Source organism: Chelon labrosus (assembly GCF_963514085.1).
Source record: "Chelon labrosus genome assembly, chromosome: 23".
Classification (NCBI taxonomy): Eukaryota; Metazoa; Chordata; class Actinopteri; order Mugiliformes; family Mugilidae; genus Chelon; species Chelon labrosus.
Window position 1 is genome coordinate 16,463,559 of NC_140356.1, and position 19,103 is coordinate 16,482,661.

Below are 19,103 nucleotides of genomic sequence, written 5' to 3' on the forward strand. Positions count from 1 at the left end.
GTGTACATTAATTAGTGAGAATTAGAGGCGCTAGTTAAACATATTTTGTTCAATTTGGGCTCTACCAGGCTAGCTGTTTCCTTAGTTTCCAGTCTTTATGCTAAGCTAAGCTAAGAGATGACTGGTTTCATCTTGATGCAGCCAATTAGCGTAGCACAAGGAATTGGAAACAGAATAGCGGCTAGCCTACATCTCAAAATGTGTAAATTTTAGTTAGTGCGTTAATCAGCAAGAATTAAACACACTAGTTAGGCACATTTTGTTCAATTTGGGCCATGCCAGGCTAGCTGTTTCCTCAGCTTCCAGTCTTTATGCTAAGCTAAGCTAACAGATTGCTGATTTCATCTTGATTTTCAATTGGCCAAGGTCAGAGTGATATCAAACTTCATGTAACTCCTAGCAAGAAAGCCCAAAATGCCAAACTATTAATTTAATTTCACTTTATTTTACTCCTTTTTAATTGTTCCAGTGTTTCTGTTTTGCAATGTCGTGCGTTTATTTTTATGTGTTTTTTTTTTTTTATGTATTAATTGTTTTTAGTTGAGATCAAAATGAGATATTATGCTAACGTAGCTAACTCAGTCTGGGCAGATAGAGCGCTGACACAGACCTCACTCCTGACATTGTTTCACTCACTTCAAGAAACAAAAGATTCTTTGATAAAGACAAAACAACAATTTCTGCCTCCAAAGCGGCCCTGACAAATGGCTAAATGTCATCTTACACCTCCACACATGGATTACGCTCGTGTAGGCGGGTGAAAGCGAATGATTGGCAAACGGAGCCGTTGCCATCACACACGCACACAGAATATATAAGTTTATAATCCTTCTGTGTTCGTGATGATATTACAGTGGGAGTCAAAGCTGGCCTGCTCTGTAAAACATTGCTTCGGCATGTTCTGTAATTTAGCTCTCCAGTTGCTTTCAAAGCTCCCCGTTGTCATGGTAATTGCATACCCCCCTCTAAGGACTCTGCTGTTCCTTAATGATGGTGGCTGTTCACGCTGCAGAGCAAAGACTAATCTGTAAAAATAAATAAATAAATAAATAAATAAAGGTACACCTATACCAACACTGCAGCAAACCCAGCCAGGTTTGTGTTTCTAGACATCAGCACTAGTACGCATGCAGCATCCATTAGTCGCTGTCCTCTCCTGCTGTTAAATAACTATCACCCTCTTTTCTCTCACTTAGCTCCACTTACATACTTCATGAAATTTTCATGACGGGGCAGGAGGCTCCACGTGTCTGATCACAAACTTACCCCCACACACTTAACAGAGGAGGTTAATTGACCATGTAAAGGCCGTTACATACTCCGTGAGAAGCGAGACGTTTGTTCTCGCTCCTGGGGCTGCGACAACAAAATTACATCATATTATTCTCGCAGCTAGTTCTTGACACATCAACCTGGCAGAAGTTTTTTCTTGTGTGGTGTCCGGCAACTGTTCTGTGATTTGTCATAAATTGGAAGTGGGCGTGGTCAATACGAAAAAGTGTAAATGCTAGCGGCCACTCTCCCAGAGGCTAATATTTGCAGTGTGACCGTCAATCTCTCCTGGGTAGAGATCGGCATGCTGAATGAACGGCGTGATCCGACGGACACGGTTGTCAAAACGACCGGCCGACATCCAAAAATAATAAGAAAAGTCCCTTTTGTCGTCCAATTCCTGCATCTCCCATAATGCTTAGCGCTTGTGACGTGTGCTACAGTGGGAGGGCCCTATGACGAATTCCACAGAGTTTGGCACTTGAGTTTCTCGTGAAGTATAAAAGACCTGGCCAGAAAGAACTTTTTTCTTGTTCTTGCAAGCCATAGAAGCAAGAAATTTGTTCTCGCGTCTATGTAACAAGCTTAAGCGCAGTGGAAAACAACCACCAGGGCTAGAGTGACCTGGCAATGCATCCGAACACACAGTACTAAAAGAGGAATTAGCTTTTTAAAGGGTTGATTCACCCAAATTACAAATAATCTACTGTTTTTTCATGTATTATTTGTGTTATCTTATTAACTAAATTACCTTCCTCTTCACTCTGGAGGCAGAAATCACACATATATCACAGATGCAGACATACGTGAAATGATTGGACAAATAATCAGTTAATCCATCGGTGGGGAGGGGAGAGGGGGACACACAGCGTTTAACATGCGACACAGTAGTAGCACAGATTTGCATGACTAGTAATAGAGAAAAAATTAGAGGATAGGTGCTCAGTGCTGACTCTGCTTGAGGAGGACGGGGGGAGAGGGAATGCGAGGTTCAGGTGTCTGTTGGTGTTAGTGGTACTAATTCTTTTCAGCCTCCCTTGTTATGCATGCCAGCTGTCTTTGCTACATGTGTACTGAATGCTGTCGTCGGTGTGTCCTTTGCTGTACTGTGTTTTTGTCCTTGTGCTTGTGCCCTTCGACCCCTGGCGGGTTCGGGGGCCAGTTCATCATCTGACTGTGATGCTATAACACTATTGGCTTACAGTGGTGCTGCTCTTCTTCTTTAACACTGCTTGCCCCTCCTACCGGACCTCTACTACCAACCCTGCCGCTCTGTCCCTCGGGCTCTGACCCTCGTAGCCGTCAGGCAATGTATGGGTGACCCATGAGGAGATGGAGACCCTGGCAGCCCCTTCTAAAACGGTCAGTCCCGCCGTGTCCTTCACTGACGCCCTTTCCGTCTGTTGAGTCTTTTAATGTTTAATGAGGTGATGTGTGGAATGGATGGGGGACGACAGAGAAGGCATGCGACTGTAAAAACCTTTCCCCGTTGAAGTCTGTGACGCTATTGTCAATACTAACGGTCAGCTGGAAGCCTTCTGTCAGATGCCGGGTTTGGTCATGAATCATCCGGGCCATCCAGGCTGTTTATTTCTGTTGCTCACCAGAAGATATTTAAATCACATTTTAGCAGCGAGCTTTTGCAGGGAGTCAGTGTGATGTCTGAATGTGAAGAATAACTTGTATTAAATGTAGAAATAAAGACAGTGAGGTTTGAGCTGATTGTCAGGCTGCAGGTGAGTATCTGTAGTATCATAGCAGGCAGGTTTTCCTTTGATAATAATTATGTATCATTCAATTTTTGGCTCTTAACTAGTAGGTCTCCTCACTCAGCAATGCAAAATCTGTTAATTAAAGGTTTTATATTAATGCCATTGTTCTTACATTGTAAAAAACAACGTAAATTTTATATATATAAGTATATAACAGACCTTCTATCTGGCTTCAAGAAGTAGAATAGAGTTTCTTTTGCCATTTGCACAGGTGCATTACAGTACAGGTACATTGGAGTTCTTGTGCGTTTCCCTAAATTAGCTTACCAAAAAAATTAACAAAATAAAATATGCAGAGCTGGACAAAATTGTTGGTAGCCTTCCGTTAACGAAAGATGGTCACTAAAATAACTTGAAACTGACAAAAGTAATAATAAATAAAAAATTTGCTGAAAATTAACTAATGAAAATCAGACATTGCTTTTGAATTATGGTTCAACAGAATAACTTAAAAAAATAAAATAAAATGAAACTGGCCGAGATAAAAACGATGGTGCCCCTAGAAAAGATTGGAAATAACTGGACCGTAGGGAAAACTAACAGGTGGTTTAGGCTACGACAACAGTGCAGATCATACGTTTTATTTTGTTTTTATTTATAATAACTAGAAATAACTTAATAAAATTAGAAATAACTTGAAACAGACAAAAGTAATATTAATTTTGTCTGTTTCAGGTTATTTCAGTGACCACCGTGGGTTTTTTCTTTCTTTAACGCAAGGGTACCAACAATTTTGTCCACCTCTGTATACACATATACATAAAAAAAGCAGACACAGATAATAATAATAATGCACTTATATACAATATATATAATATAGAAAAACATCGGTATAACTTCAAAGCTGAAAGCCAGTCTAAGACCATTTGAACTTCTAACCCATTAGTCATCTCTTTCCAGCCCAAATTCAAACCTGTGCAATTTAAGGTCACACTTTCTTTCCTTTTAACTTTCTTCAAAACTGTCGGGGTTTGTCAAAATGTATCCGGAGCTACAAAGAGGCATTCTTCCTTTGTCAGGTTTAGCTGCAGAAGTACTTCAACCGAGAATGGAAAGGGCTTTTTTTTCTGCAGGATTTGCTACTTTATGATAACGACAATGAGCCTTCATCTTCACATAACTGTACTCTTTCTTTTCCTTGTGTTTGAATCAGAAGTCAGAGTCTGAAGAAGGGAGCTGGGCACAGGTAAGTAGGAGATAATGTCTCCATTAAAAGCCTCAGCCGAGATGTTTTTTTTCCTTCTTTACGAGGGCAGTGTGCGCTGACTCAAGTGTTTTCTGTAAGACTCTTGCCTATGGCGACATGAACCACGAGTGGATAGGGAACGAGTGGCTGCCCAGTCTAGGACTACCTCAGTACCGCAGCTACTTCATGGAGTGCCTAGTGGACGCCCGCATGCTGGACCACCTCACCAAGAAGGACCTTAGGGTGCACCTTAAAATGGTGGACAGCTTCCACAGGTACGGGACTTAGGGTTGATTCTAGGATATCCAATATACATACAATATTTAGTCTTCTAGAGCATGATTATCCAATGGAAACTTCTTCTCTTTGTGTGACTGTATGTTTTTCTGCCATCAGAACAAGTTTACAGTATGGAATCATGGGTCTGAAGAAGCTCAACTATGACAGGAAAGAGCTGGAGAGACGCAGGGAGCACAGCATGCATGAAATGAGAGGCGAGTACGCTCTAGCATCATGGCGAACGAAATCAACACGCAAAATGATTTGGAGTTAAGTTTATGCTTTATTTATACTCTCTGCAGACGTCCTGGTGTGGAGCAACGAGCGGGTCATCCGCTGGGTGCAGAGCATAGGCCTGAGGGACTACGCTAACATCCTGCTGGAGAGCGGTGTGCACGGAGCTCTGGTCGCCCTGGACGACAACTTTGACTACAGCAGCCTGGCGCTCCTCCTCCAGATCCCCAACCAAAACACTCAGGTACCGCAGCTACGTAAACACTGACCATTGTCAAAGTATTATACACTGATCAGCCACAACACTTGAATTTGAATTAAAGTTAGACCAACACGTGGGTTTAACTGTCTGAGACTGTTGTTTTGTTGCACTGACTTTGCCAAATTTAAAGGTGAAGAAATATCATCTGTCACCAGCTTCAGTCCAAAAATAGAGGAATGTTGTTATGAGCCTTCAAAAGCTGGTGGAATCTAAATCAGAACATGCAGATTTGCCAACTGTCACCCTGGCGGGTGGCCCTGTGATTTTTCACTGCTTATCTCATCTCTGCTTGGGTAAAATGGATATGCAGCACGAACGACGTAACATGTCAGCTGCCTCTGTTACCATGCTGCTAAAAATAGCTTGTCTTGTGAAAATTAGAATGTATTGTGATGTTTTTGTTTCTCCTCCTCCTCCTCCTCATCCTTTCAGGCACGTCAGATTCTGGAGCGAGAGTACAATAATCTGCTGGCGCTGGGCACCGACAGGAGGCTGGACGAGGTGAGCAGCAACTGTCACCCACAAGACATGACACCGCTTTTCGGTCATTTCAGAGGATTTGTAATGACAACACATTTACCAACTATAATAGACGGGTTAAACACAATTTTTCGTTTCGTGTCGAAGATTTCCAGTTTGTCTGTAAAATGAAGCTGCCCTGTCATTAATGCATTCAGTGTAACAAAGAGGCTTCATTCAGTGGAAGTCGTTTTAAAGAACGGACCATAGACTGTATAAAGGTGGACGGTGGAGCAGTTCCTCAAAAGTGAAGCCCAAGCAAGCAGAGCTCCCTCTGGTGGCTGGCTGCAGTATAGGTCATAAGCCCCACCCCCTCCATGTTAGTGGGCGGGACTTGGGCCGAACTAAAAACACTAAAATACACGTCAAATAAATTTTGTCAAGGATAGTTTCAGTCATTTGAGGTAGTTAATATAATGTCATTTTTCTGGGAAGTTTCATTTTAGTTATTTGACGCTGCAGAAACAGGATGTGACATCATGACGACTACAAGTTGCCATGCCAACGGCTCCGTGAATCAGTCCCATAGGGCCGTGAGAGTAGGAAAATAAATAAATAAGTACAGTGTATAATCCAACATTTCCTTGTAACTGGTGGAGGTAGAGCAGAGCGTAGTATTATTTAAATGAAAACTCGAGTGAGTCTGGAGCAAATGTGGGCGGGTCATCGATAACGAACTCGCAAGATGTTGCCGCCCGTATCCCCGGGAAAATAGCATCAGTTTGGCCAATGTAAGGACGTGGGGACACATTGTCCATATTTATATACAGTCTATGGTACAGACACACCAAACCGTCATCCGTCAGAACTACCAGCAATGAAGGCTAGCTGAAGTTGCCTCACATCGTCCGTGTCTGGACCAAAAAGTTGCACTCGAACACACCATAAAGGTGACCCAACCAGCCGCCAGCTAATGAAACTTTCTCTTCATACCAGCAGGTGGCGGTAGTCTGTAGCCATCGTCTAAAAGCAAAAGCTGAAAGAGCTACTATTAGCTTAGAGGCTAGGGTTAATCAGCTGGCCTACGGTTTATTCATCCCAGAAAATATTTGTGTATTTTCAAATTGGATGAAAAAAAATAAAAAATGAGAGAGCCTTCTGTGTGGCCTCTGAACGTAGTGTTACTTACTTTCTTCACTACCATTTTGCTTCTTGTGCACCGGTTTGCTAAGATGAACGGCCGGTCGGTCGGAGTCCGATTCAACGTGCCCAATTGGCTGGGATCCGACTAGGGCCGGGCACTTTGCCAAAACTAGGGCCACAGACGTTCACCGACGGCTCGACTCTGGCCAACGCCCGGCCGTCAGCTTGGTGTGTCGCAGCCTTCACATCCGTTATGTTGTCACTAGTTTTTTGAGTTGATTTTTATTTACTACTTCAAACAGCAGCGTCTTTTGTTTCTTACTACTACTTTTGTTCCTGTCCCATCAGTGCGATGACAAAGACTTCCGCGGCCCATCGTGGCGGAGGCAGTTCCCTCCCCGGGACGTCCACGGCATCAGTATGATGCCCGGGTCGGCAGAAACGCTCCCCGCTGGGTTCCGTCTCACCACGACGTCCGGTCACTCCCGAAGACTGCCCCCTGAGGGTGAGTGTCTGTCTTTGCACTTCAGGATTCGTACAGATCCCAGGCTTGGTTACTGGATATTTTCTGCATCCTGGCTTTCACTTTAAACAAAGGTTGTGTCCAGGTAGTTGAGAGCAGGAGTTTGAGCTCCGGCTGTTTGATGAGGAGCATTCTGACTGTGTCTCTTGTTCTCTCTGACTCTGTGACGGCTGCTCTGCAGTCCTGTATGAGGCGCTGGATGACAGCCCTGACGACATGTATTTGGATTGGTTTCAAGGTCAGCTATGCCCCTCTGAAGGTTCCAGGCTTGTTGGCCCTGCGTGTATTATTAATACTCTACATCTACCCCCTCACCTCACATGTTCTCTGCCAACTACTGTCCTGCTGTAGCTCTCCTTTTCTTTGTCGTCTCTCATCCTCCTCCTCCTCTTTCTCTACTACTCTTTCATCTCTCTAACATCAAACATCAAGGGTGGCGTTTGTTTTTGTTGTTTTGTTTTTTTTGCAAATTTGCAAAATGGGGGTCAAGTTATGGATCAGGAGCCATGCTTGCTGGTGTAACCCTTGAAGTTGCAGTAATGAAGCAGCAAAACTAAAAGGTGGCTGAGCAGCGCTATGTAAGTTGGCCTGAATCAGGAGGTTTACATAGGTGGACTGTACGTCTTCTTGGATGTTTCAAGAACTAAAACTCATCCCTCTGCTGTTAAAAGAGAACACTGGCTGAAACGGGCTTCTGTTAAAGGACAATACCGGTTTATTGCTTGGTAGTTTTGGCAATGATTTGGCCCGGATGTTATCTGAAAAGTCCAAACACGGACAAATGATCCCTTTCAACCAAGCCTTGTAGAATAAAAATCAATTTACAGTTGATGCTTGGTCGGTTTGTGGCTAATTGGAAGATTTCTTTAAACGCTGCATTGTCATCCGAGTTCTTGACCTTTCTTAACTTCTGTCAGCGCATTCCCAAATCTTGGTAATCAGTTACTGTCAAATTATTGCCAAAGTAATGTCAACAGGTGCTCTCAGTCGCTAGTTGTGGAGCTTTCAACCACACCCAACAGACTTAAACAATAGATCTTTAACGACTGTGAGCACATCTAGACACCTTTACCAACATGGACAGACGAGAAATCCTCAAGGGGCTTCTCGTCTGCCCACTAAAGTTTGAACAGTCCAACAACTTGGACTGCCAAAAAGAACTCCAGACTGTAATAACCTGGAATTGTCCTGGATGCGGAGTGTATTAGCAATTTGTGACTTTGGTTGTTACATACATGACCGGAAACCATCCCACTCATTTTTGGCCAGCGTTCTCCTCTAACAAAGGTCTCCCCGACGATACTGTAACAGCCTCCCTGTCTTCCTCTGTGCTCCCCCGGTCTGTGATGTCCACAACACACTGAACTCTAGTCGCTGGCGGCGTCCACTCAAAACTAAAACTTCCTTTGAGTGATCCGTGGCTTTCTCCTCTGAGGGTGAAACTAATCGCCGTTGCCCCGTCACTGTCGAGGATGTCTAATCTTGTGCCGCTGGTTTGAGGTGGCAACCCGAGCGGTTTCATGTGAATTGGTCGGGGCCCTCATGATTTGACTTAATAATCATTTTCTCTTTCAATCTCTGTCTCACCGTCTCCCCCCACAGTTGGACCGTCTTCGGTGCAGCGACTGGACAGCTCCACGGTGAGAACCTATTCCTGCTGAGAGGAGGAAGAGAGGGACCTTAAACTGTACGCTGTATGTAACACAACACAGACTCTCGCTCTGTCAATTACACAGCTTTCCTCAGAAGCACTTAAGACAGGTAGTGGGTTAAAGCGAAGATGGGCAAGCCTCTGCTGTGTTCGTGCCAGGTGATAGGAGGCGGCTAGCGCCGAGCTGCCGTCTCATCCTGGCATCTGACCTTTAATGAAAAATGTGCTTCAAATAAATGAGGAAATCAGTAACTTACACAAAGATTAGTTAGAGGGGAACTACCGTTTTTTACAACCTGGACCTTATTTCTGGCGTAAAATATGAGCGTTTACTCACCCATATAACTTTGGTGTCATTTGGGCGATATTTAGATCCGCGTATATCCATATAGTGGGAGTGAATGGGGCACCGAAACTCGGCCTCTAAATAACGCATTATCTGCCACGAAACCCGTTCATTTCACCAATATTTTGTTATGATACGCTAGTGCTATTCCCCGTTGAGTCTGGAGTTACCTGTTATCATCATCTACCATCTGTAGATTGACCTACTAACCTCTGACCTGGATGATGTCATCTCTGAGCGCCGCGCGCACCGAGTGCAAACCGCTGCACGTCCGTGAATAGATAACAGGTAACTCCGGACTCAGCGGGGAATAGCACTAGTGTATCACAACAAAATATTGGGGAAATGAACGAGTTTTGCGGCAGATAATGTGTTATTTAGAGGCTGCGTTTCGGTGCCCCAGTCTCTCCCACTATATGGACTCCAAAAGACACTAAAGTTATATGGGTGAGTAAACGATCATATTTTTTGCCAGAAAGAAGGTCCAGGTTGTAAAAAAACGGTAATTCCCCTTTAACAAAGGCCATCCAGGTCTCCTAAAATAGGCCTTTAAAGGGTTATCAAGATGTTACCGGCTGCTAAATGAGTGAGAAATTCCCAGAAATGCTTCAGTTTTTCTGCAAAGATTTCAAAAGGATCAAAACCAAAGTGTAACGAGTGTACTCACTCCTGTAGCATCAACTGTCTGCATTCACTACTTCAGGCAAGAAATCATTTTAGTCCCATACCAGCATCTTATAATATAATGAATAATGAGGGCTCAGGTTAGAGGCATGGTAAACGGGTAATATAATGCTCTGACAAGGTGATGATACATTCCTAACGCTCCTCTTTTTACACTCTAACAGCTGAGCAGAATTTCCCCCAAGTGTTTGCTCATCCAGCGGAGCAACCCCGCGGGATGTTTCCCAGGCTTTCATTATCTCATTCTACAAATACTCCTACACGGCGAATTAATAAATAATAGCGCAGTGCAAAGTTCAGTTTGTGCAGATGGTTGAATTCTGGTGCAGGATGGTTAACTGCATACTGGTGAAAGCAGTTGCAATCAAAACAGAAAACAGTACAAGAGTAGACTAAATGCTATATTTGCAACACGTTCTCAAGGTACGTACTGGAACATTGCATAGGTTCGGTTCTGTCTCGTTGTCGCAGATCTGATTTTTAAAGCCTCGTCAATTCAGTTTGCAGTATGCAGATTGCGGTTATATCTCTGGACACCGTGGTTAATCTGCAGGTTGGGCCCTTTTAGCTCATACACATCGATATTCTTATTAAAAGAATAGGAGTTACTGTAGGGTGAAATAACACATTAAAGAGGGAAATATTAAAGTAATTACAGGCACAAGTTTTAGTTTGAAGGGATTAAAGATGTGTTCAGGTTATTGTGGAAATACCTTTGCTTTAAATGTCTGTGTATTTAAATCCAGTCTACTTACATACGTTTAGACACACATCTCTAAACCTGAGACAATAATTCATTCATGGGTAGCGGGATGAAGAGTTAAGCATGCTTGCTGATTTAAATGACGTCTGACTGGATCTGTGCATAAATACCAATCATCCGCTAGCAGTCATATGTCAACATATTCTATTCTATTCTATTCTTTTACTGCATGGTGTTGCCATGGCACCAGTGACTTTACTAAAGGGCAGTACTGTAAAATATATGCTTTTACTGTTTAATTAAGTGTTTTTTTACTTTGAAACTAGACATATTTGATGACATTACATATCCCGAAAATCCTGTTTTCCCCCTTTTCCATGGACATATGACACTGTAAAAATTGACAAATATTTAAATATTTAGTTGAAAAAAAGTTTTGTCAAGTCAGCTTTATTTTCAGTTTTCTAAAATTCTTAATTGTAAATTTTAATCGTTTACAAAAATGTTTGAAGTGCTGATTTTTAAAAATAAATATATATATATATTATTTTATTCATATTTTGTCATTTTTCAGACTTTTTCAGGAAGTAACCTATATATTTTTTTTATCAGAAGATATTGTAGATACTCTACAAGTGGCAAACGCACTGATAAACAGTCAATAGACTAGAGTAATTACAGCTAGAATTAAATTTATAATAATTTCACTGTAAAAAATTTAGTTGAAAAGTTGAATTTCTTATCTCTTGTTTTTGTTGTTTTTAGGGATTTTTTTATAGCACTTTGCGCGATTAAACATTTTGAGTAACAAAAGTATAATTCATGTAGGGTTAACATGAACAAAATGGGTCCACAAGTTAAGGTAAATTCACAAAAGTGACTTTAATATCTGTGAATATTGAGCTTCAGTGAGCTGTGACCACTACGGTGCTAAATTGGCTGAAACAAGCTTCAGCTTCCCCCCCCCCCCGTCTTTGCTGCAACAATCAACTTTGCGGACTCCGTGCTCCTTGTTAAAACCCCCCTCCCTTCCCCTCACTGTTTCCCCTCCAGGTGCAGTTCTGACTGGAGACTAATTAGCGGAGCTGCGCTGGACGGGCCGACCTGCGGAGGAACAAACCATTCTGATGACACGCACTGCCAAGAAGCCCTGCTCTCGTCTCTGACCCCCCTCCTCCCTCCTTCTCCCCTTTCCCCCCGCCCCCCTCCCTCCCCTATAACGTGGGCACCAGATGCCGGTGCTAAACTGTCCTGCAGGCTGCCCCCCCTCCCTTTCCCCCAGTTGTCACCATTTCTACCTTTTACATGTACAGTAACTTGTCAGAGCATAACGTACTGTGTATTTCTTCTACAGGAGATGTGTAGGTTATCTGTAAATTAATATAAATATACCATTTTTAATATATACACACACACATCTATGTATAAAAAGATATTTGTGCAAAAAAAAAATGTCCCTGCCACCTCATTTAGTGGACCATAGAATAATATATGCTGCTCTTAAATCTCTCTCCATACTACCCCTCGTCCCTCTAGATCATTTTGTACATATGGTTTTATTTTTTCATTGTGCTGATGATGATGATGATCAACCTGTGCTGCACCGCAGAGACAGAGAGGAAGAGACTCTGGATGTCGTGTGAAAACCTGCCCTCTAGTGGTGACCTGAAGCCACTTCCAGCCCCATTCGCCGTCATTACAAGGAGCATTTTAAGAGGATGCAAGCACTTTCTTACAATCGCATCATCTCAACGGACTAGTTTAAGTAGCCAAGGACGAAACAAGAGACGCCGTTGCTCTCCGAAGTGGCACAAAACTTCCTCTCAGAGAAAAAAAACTAACATAAAAGAAAAGGAAAAAGCAGTACGTCATTCGTAGAACCCGTCGTCACTCGTTGTACTGTATGTCCCGTCGACGGCGACGCATCAACACAAAAAGGACAACTACACTCTCAGCCGAGCTGGCCTTCTCCCCCGTCCCCTCAGACATTAACAAAATGAAATAACTGAAAGACAGACTGCTTTAGCTCATAGTGTGTGTAGAGTGTATATGACCATGTTGAAGTGAGGTGATAAAGAACCTGTTGCTTGCTGTGACTTACATTTGGTGTAACCGTTGACTCTTTGTTCCCGTCGGAGTTCCCGGGGGTTATCTGTCTTTTAGTTATTTCCGACGGACGACTCTCAGAACAAGTCTTTTACGTTGTTTTTACATCTTCGATTTGCACGGACAATGAACCATTTTATTTTGTGTCCATTCTTTATTATTTTTTTTTATTTATTACTTCTTGTACTTTGGTCAAAAGTCAGTGGTGAGCAAACAGATTTTCATTGTCAATAAAAAAAAGACTGTCGGTGAATTAGTTGCCTTCATTATTTTACTGTGGTAATTAAAACTGTTACATATACAAAGCCTATAGTACATTAGTTTTACATTATTATTATTCATCTTACATACAAATAAGTGTTCATTTCATTATAATGAATGGATTAGGCCTTCAGCTTGACTAAAATAAGAAGCACTTACTCTTACTTCACATTTCCACTTTGCTTCTAATCAAATGGAGCGACTTTGTGTGCCCTAAATCTGTCCAACCTGTTTTCCGATGCGTTCAGGCTCAGCCTTGTCTCTCGTCTTTTTTTATCTGACTCTCAATGTCTTTGAACACCTCTGGGTCCTCGATGGTCGGAGTGATCTGTGAGAAAATAAATATAAAAGGTGACCAAAACAGTTCAAGTTCTGCATAATCCAGCTACATTTTCCAGATTCTTACATTTAGATAAAGTATCTGGAGGCATTTACACTGACCACGCACCCCCACCCCATAGCAATGACACTCCTTGATGGCAGCAGCCATCCCCAGCAGGAACAACTCAAAAAAACATGAAGAACAGCACAAGGTGTTGACCTGGCCTCCAAATTCACTAGATCCCAAACTGATCAAGTATCTGTGGGATGATCCACAGAGGCCCCTCCCCTCAAAGCCCTTCCACTAACAACATCCCGTTGCCAGACACCACAGGACACCCTCAGAAGGCCCATGTCCATTCTCTGACGAGCCAAATTTGGAGGCACAAGGGGTCATAATGTTATGCCTGATCGGTGTATGTCTGCATACAAAACTATATTAAGAAGCATTGTTTCTCACTTTGTCATCACACTCTCATGGGGCAGCCTGATCAGCAGAATACTAAGTCTGGAACTATAAATCCCACATGAGCCTCGGCTCAGTTTAATGAGTACAGGCCTCGCTAATGCACCTTCATTACTCAAATACCGAGCAGCAAAATGAGCTCCATGTCTCCTGAGCTGCGGTAAATCCTTTGCGCAAGGGACACAAACACAAAACATTACTTCCCCTCGGAGGATATGTCTCGCCGTAGTTAACTTTTAAAAAAGTTATTTGTAATGAGAAAAACATCCAGAATGTTTCCCCTGCCTCGTACCTTGTAGGGCTTGCCGTTGACCAGGTTGGCTAAAGAGGAGCGAGGGATCTTGCCAGAGCGCGTCTTCGGCAGCCCCCGGACAAAGAGCACTTTCCTGAAGGCGGCCACCGGACCGATGTTGTTTCTCACGAGGTTCACGATCTCACCTATGAGCTCCTCTTCGGTTTTCTGCACCCCTGAGACATGCAAGCAAGCGCGTGCACCGACAGGCGACAAGGCACAATTATCAAGCTGTGTATTTCCCTTGAGCTGATGTGCAGTAGCGTGGAAGTAAACAACTCACCAGTCTTGAGTACGCACAGGGCCAAGGGAACGTGACCCTTCAGCGAGTCCTCCAGACCCACCACGGCGCAGTCTCCCACGCCGGGATGCTGCATCACTGACTGCAAAGCACACACAAGTTAATACTGCATATAGGAGAAAGGAAATCCTCAGCTGTTGTCCTCGTACCTCCTCGAGTGCTCCTGCAGATAGCCTGTGGCCTGCCACGTTGATGACATCATCAGACCGGGACATGATGTAAAGGAATCCTTCCTCGTCCACGAAGCCTGCGTCCATAGTGTCATAGTAACCCTGAAGGTAAAACAGAAAGGACGGATGCTGGAATTAACTTGAGTTAAAGGTAAATGGACGCAGTAGGTAGGGATGGGAGATTCTGATGAACTGTGGGATCAAGATGTGCCGAAAATTCAATCCCTGCATCATGCCATGTGCTAGGCTGCAACTCGTCAGTTCATTTTTCCAAAACATATATAATATATCCTAACATTTGAGACCATTGTGACAAACGCCAAGCCTCTCTTTGCGACCTGAGCCTCATGTTCTACTCTTGTGCCAAAATAAATAAATCCTGAAAAGATTTTTCTGTTCCTTTTGTCTGTGGTTCTAGGTATTCAACCAAGAATGGACACTTCTATCGGATATTAGAAACTTGAACCAACCCCTCACATATTACCAATTTACTAAAAGCTAGCAGAGGAATGGTCGGCAGTCAATTAACATCCTGCGGTAACAGAGAAAATGAGGCTGCACATCAACAATTTGCTTGTGTTCTATAAGTTGCTGTGGTTGTAGAGCATGTTTTTTTTTGTCCTTGATGTCAGTGAATGCACCACGGCAGAGACTGAAGTAATGGTAGAGCCGAGAGTTTGTCGAGCGAGAGCCGCACATGAGAAGTGTCAGACTGACAGTGTTTATGGTGTTGATGTAAGCTACGGCTGATAGTAGACGGTCTTCAAGCTTCTGTCAACGTCATCTGGACATTCACCACATATTAGTCAACTTTAAAAAAAATCTGAAGTTGTTCAGACCCCTACAATTTACAAGCAGACGTACTATCCTTCATTTCTCTTCTGGCTAGACGTCGTATGCTATTTTTATGTAACTCTTCAAAAGCACCATCTAGCTCTCTGTGGCTAAAAGATGACATGACCTACCTGAAGATATAAAAGAGATGAGCTTTTCATTAAAAGGCAACTACTTTTATTTTTTTCATTTATTTATTTATTTTTATCAGAAATGGAGATCTTTTATAAATTATTTCAATTCCTTGTCAACCCTGCCTGATTATTATATTTGGAGGGTATTTTGTATTTTAATTTTTAAAATTTTATTCATGCATTTTTTTACATATTAATGCTTTATTTTGCACTTTTTATTTATTATTTCTTCTTTTAAAGTGTTTCTGCAATGTAAGGATTTGGACAATAGAGGGCGCCCTATCACCACAGACCTGACAAACTCCACTACGGCATTATTAATCCAGAGAACAATAGTTTTTTTTCTTAATAAATATTATTTTCTGAGGAAAACTTACTGGGAACTTGGTAAAGTAGAGTTCCTTGAACAGATCCCGGCTCTTCCACAGAGACAACGCTGCGCCAGGGGGTAAAGGTAGCCTTGGAGGGAAAAGTACACATTTAATACATGATAAAGAAACATTTATGAACTACTTTTTAATTTAAAAATATATCAAATAACGCTCAGTGAAGAGTGTTTAAAGATGGATATGCATTCATTAACTAAGTAAAAAGTGGCTGATTAAGAAGGATGTTTTCTGCATTCATTTGTACGTGAAACAGATGCATATCTCTCACAGAAGGGGACTTTCTGGCCGTTCTGAGGAAGCAACACAGCTGTTACTGTCCGTTTACAGCTCTACCTGTCATTTATCCGTGCGTGCACTGTATGTATATATACACGGATCCCCTGGAAATCCCCCACTTGGCACCGATTCATTACCAGAGTTTATAAGGAGCAGGGAGGTGGCGCTGGAGAGTGATAACAGATAGGTAGCAGGCTGGAGATAAGGCTGACGGCTAGAGCTTTACATCAAGTCCACTTAGCGCCGGGAAATCTCCAACATAAACACATTTCCCTCCCAGACACTGGCAAGGAGTGAGGTTAATGTCTCAAAAGTAGGAGTTTAAGAACCATTACCATGTGCAAAAGGTCTTGGTGTTACATCTTAAATGCACGTGTGAGTCCCAGAAGAAAGATAAAGCATTAACTAGGCTGCTCACACAGCTGCGAGCGCTTCCACTCGAGCTTACCTCACCACAATGTTTCCCAGGGTTCTTGGCTTCACCTCCCGCATGTCATCATCGATCACCGTGACTAGTGCAAGGGAAAGAGCATGCGATTCATATTCAGAGGTGGTTTGTCATGCACTGGCAAGAAATTATGCAGGGAATCACAAGCTGCAGATACCTGTTCTAGATACGCAGGTTAACAGCTTTGTCCTGAGTCTTTATTATTTAGATTAAAGATACAAATAATTCCTAGATAGGAGATGTTTTTCATTGCTATAGACTGTGATCTGTCTCTTACCATTGTAACCTGGAACTGGTTTCCCAGCCTGGCCTGCAGGTGGCGTGAGTGAGTTTCCCAGCCCGATGCAGGAGGAGGTAATAGCTGAGCCAGTTTCTGATGAGACACACAAAGAGAAAGATCTCATTCATGAGGAAGTTTAAGTCAAATAAGGATTCTGCCTCTGTGATGTGACGCCACACTTCTTCTCCTCCTCCACATGCAAATCCCTTTATTAGCAGACTCAGCAGGAGAAGCCTGTGTGGCCTGGCGTTGCAACGCTTCAGACAAGCGGCGTTAACCTACATTAACCAAATCTATGACAGCTCCTATGGGCTCTCCCCGACTCTTACCACGCAACCACGCTCCATTTGCAGCACGGACTCGCACGGCAGCCCACCCAGTTACGAAGTAACTGCAATCGATCCGGCTCAGCGGGGTAGATTACATCAGGAATCACACAGCAGCAGAGCGGCAAAACACCAGCATCTGTCTTCTGTGTTAAACTTGAGTTCCTGTGAGGAAATGCTCCTCCTTTTCAGTCCATTTCAAGCCTTATATATACACATCAGAATAAGGTGTGCCTTTGTGTTTTCATTTTAAAGAATTTAATATATATTCCACCTAACATGTGCACAACAGGTGTTTTTTTGCATTAAGAGCAGCTTTAATCTTGCAGAATCTTGCAGTTCAGTTGAACATTAGATTAGATTTGTGACCGTTTCTTGGGCTCACTGGCACACACAATCCTCACTAAAATCCATCGACAGTGTAAAGATGGACGGCGGAACTGCTCCTCAAAAGTGAAGCCAAAGCAAGTAGAGCTCCCCCTGGTGGCCGGCTGCAGTATAGGTCATAAGCTCCACCCCCTCCATGTTAGAGGGCGGGACTTGGACCAAATTAAAACACTAAAATACACATCAAATATTTTTTTTCAAGGATGGTTTCTGTCATTTTAGTTAGTTAATATAATGTTGATGCATGTTCAAGTGTCCATTTTTTGGATAAGCTTTGTTTTAGTTAGTTATTTGATGCTATAGAAACAGGATGTGACATAATAGCGGCCACCAGTTGCCATGCCAACCGCTCCGTAAAGTGGCTCTGTGGGACCGTGAGAGTTGTTAAAAAAATAAAAATAAAAATAAGTACAGTGTATAATCCATAATTTCCTTGTAACCGGTGGAGGTAGAGCAGAGCGTAGTATTAATTAAACTAAAACGTGAGTGAGTCTGGAGGAAATGTGGGCGGGGGAATCGATATCGCGGCCCCACGTGGCTCCAGTCTCGGACCATATTGCCTACGGACTCTGGCTCCAACCTCACAAGATGGCGCTGCCCGTATCCCCAGAAAAATAGCACCAGTTTGGCCAATTTAAGGAAGTGGTGACACATTGTACATATTTATATACAGTCTATGCTAAAATTGAAATCCATCTCCCAGCCGCTCCACAATGCAATCAGACACCATATAGGAAGTGTATATTTTATATAAATATAATGTTCGTCTCATGCTTTCTCTGTGTCATGCCTGCAGCAAGGCGCAGGCATAATGAAATCAGATATTAATCCAAGGATGCAGAGAGTGTGCAATTTCAATATTTCTTCTAGCATCTAGGCCAGCTATGCAAATGACCCCTCAAATCAGCAGCGATGTGCGAAATCCAAACCACACACCCCTCATTAAACCGCGAGGGAAGCTACACCAACACACGACTTCACTGCAGTTCCACACCTGTCAACCGCAGACTGTTAAAGATCTGCTTCCAGCTTCACCACAACAGGAATCAAAGACGTGAGCTCGGGGGGGTGGTGGGGGGGACGGAGAGGTCGCCGCATTAAGTTATCAAACGAACCTGAGAGGGAGTTGGAGGGAGAGAGAGTCGAACACGTTACTCAACGGCTGCGGCCTCTGAACCGGAAACCTCGTTCATCATCAACGACTTAGCCTCTTCTCTGCGGGGTTCAAAGCCCATCGTCGACAGCTAGCTCGCAGCTGATTATAAAAAACAATTCTGTACGCGTTAGAGCGGCAAAGAATAACTTTTACACCCACTTGCATTTTGAAGTGGTTTGTCGCAAAGACCAGATTTCCCCAAAACGACATAGAGAGAAGAAAGAAGCACGGTCACTGAAGAGGTGAGATGAAACCATCAGGTTTTCATATGAAGTGATTGAGCAGTTTCTTTGTGCAAACAAGTCGGGAGGAATTGGTGTCAAGACTGAGTTGTTACCATGTAATTCTTTGTTTTTATTAAAGGAAATAAATTAAATGAACCGAGATTGAAATAGCAGATTGATGTACGGCAATCAACAAATTGTGTTTTCATCGTCTACGG

At 43.0% G+C, this 19,103-nt stretch overlaps 2 protein-coding genes across 2 annotated transcripts in view; one reads left to right on the forward strand and one right to left on the reverse strand.

Annotated features, from left to right (window-relative positions):
* Window positions 1-11,648, forward strand: part of ppfia2 (PTPRF interacting protein alpha 2) — a 161,141-nt gene extending 149,493 nt beyond the window's left edge. The window contains exons 22-31 of the mRNA XM_084573626.1: window positions 2,572-2,634; window positions 4,198-4,230; window positions 4,330-4,505; window positions 4,627-4,724; window positions 4,812-4,987; window positions 5,438-5,506; window positions 6,956-7,112; window positions 7,312-7,368; window positions 8,733-8,824; window positions 11,568-11,648. Coding sequence (XP_084429752.1) covers window positions 2,572-2,634; window positions 4,198-4,230; window positions 4,330-4,505; window positions 4,627-4,724; window positions 4,812-4,987; window positions 5,438-5,506; window positions 6,956-7,112; window positions 7,312-7,368; window positions 8,733-8,791 — 888 coding nt within the window. The 3' untranslated portion in view covers window positions 8,792-8,824; window positions 11,568-11,648. The remainder of the gene's footprint in view (window positions 1-2,571; window positions 2,635-4,197; window positions 4,231-4,329; window positions 4,506-4,626; window positions 4,725-4,811; window positions 4,988-5,437; window positions 5,507-6,955; window positions 7,113-7,311; window positions 7,369-8,732; window positions 8,825-11,567) is intronic.
* Window positions 11,649-12,785: 1,137 nt separating this feature from the next.
* Window positions 12,786-19,103, reverse strand: part of acss3 (acyl-CoA synthetase short chain family member 3) — a 38,975-nt gene continuing 32,657 nt past the window's right edge. The window contains exons 10-16 of the mRNA XM_084573627.1: window positions 16,790-16,885; window positions 16,513-16,576; window positions 15,777-15,858; window positions 14,411-14,533; window positions 14,244-14,343; window positions 13,961-14,136; window positions 12,786-13,209 (exon numbers count right to left, since the gene is read on the reverse strand). Of these exons, the coding sequence (XP_084429753.1) occupies window positions 13,132-13,209; window positions 13,961-14,136; window positions 14,244-14,343; window positions 14,411-14,533; window positions 15,777-15,858; window positions 16,513-16,576; window positions 16,790-16,885 (719 nt within the window). The 3' untranslated portion in view covers window positions 12,786-13,131. The remainder of the gene's footprint in view (window positions 13,210-13,960; window positions 14,137-14,243; window positions 14,344-14,410; window positions 14,534-15,776; window positions 15,859-16,512; window positions 16,577-16,789; window positions 16,886-19,103) is intronic.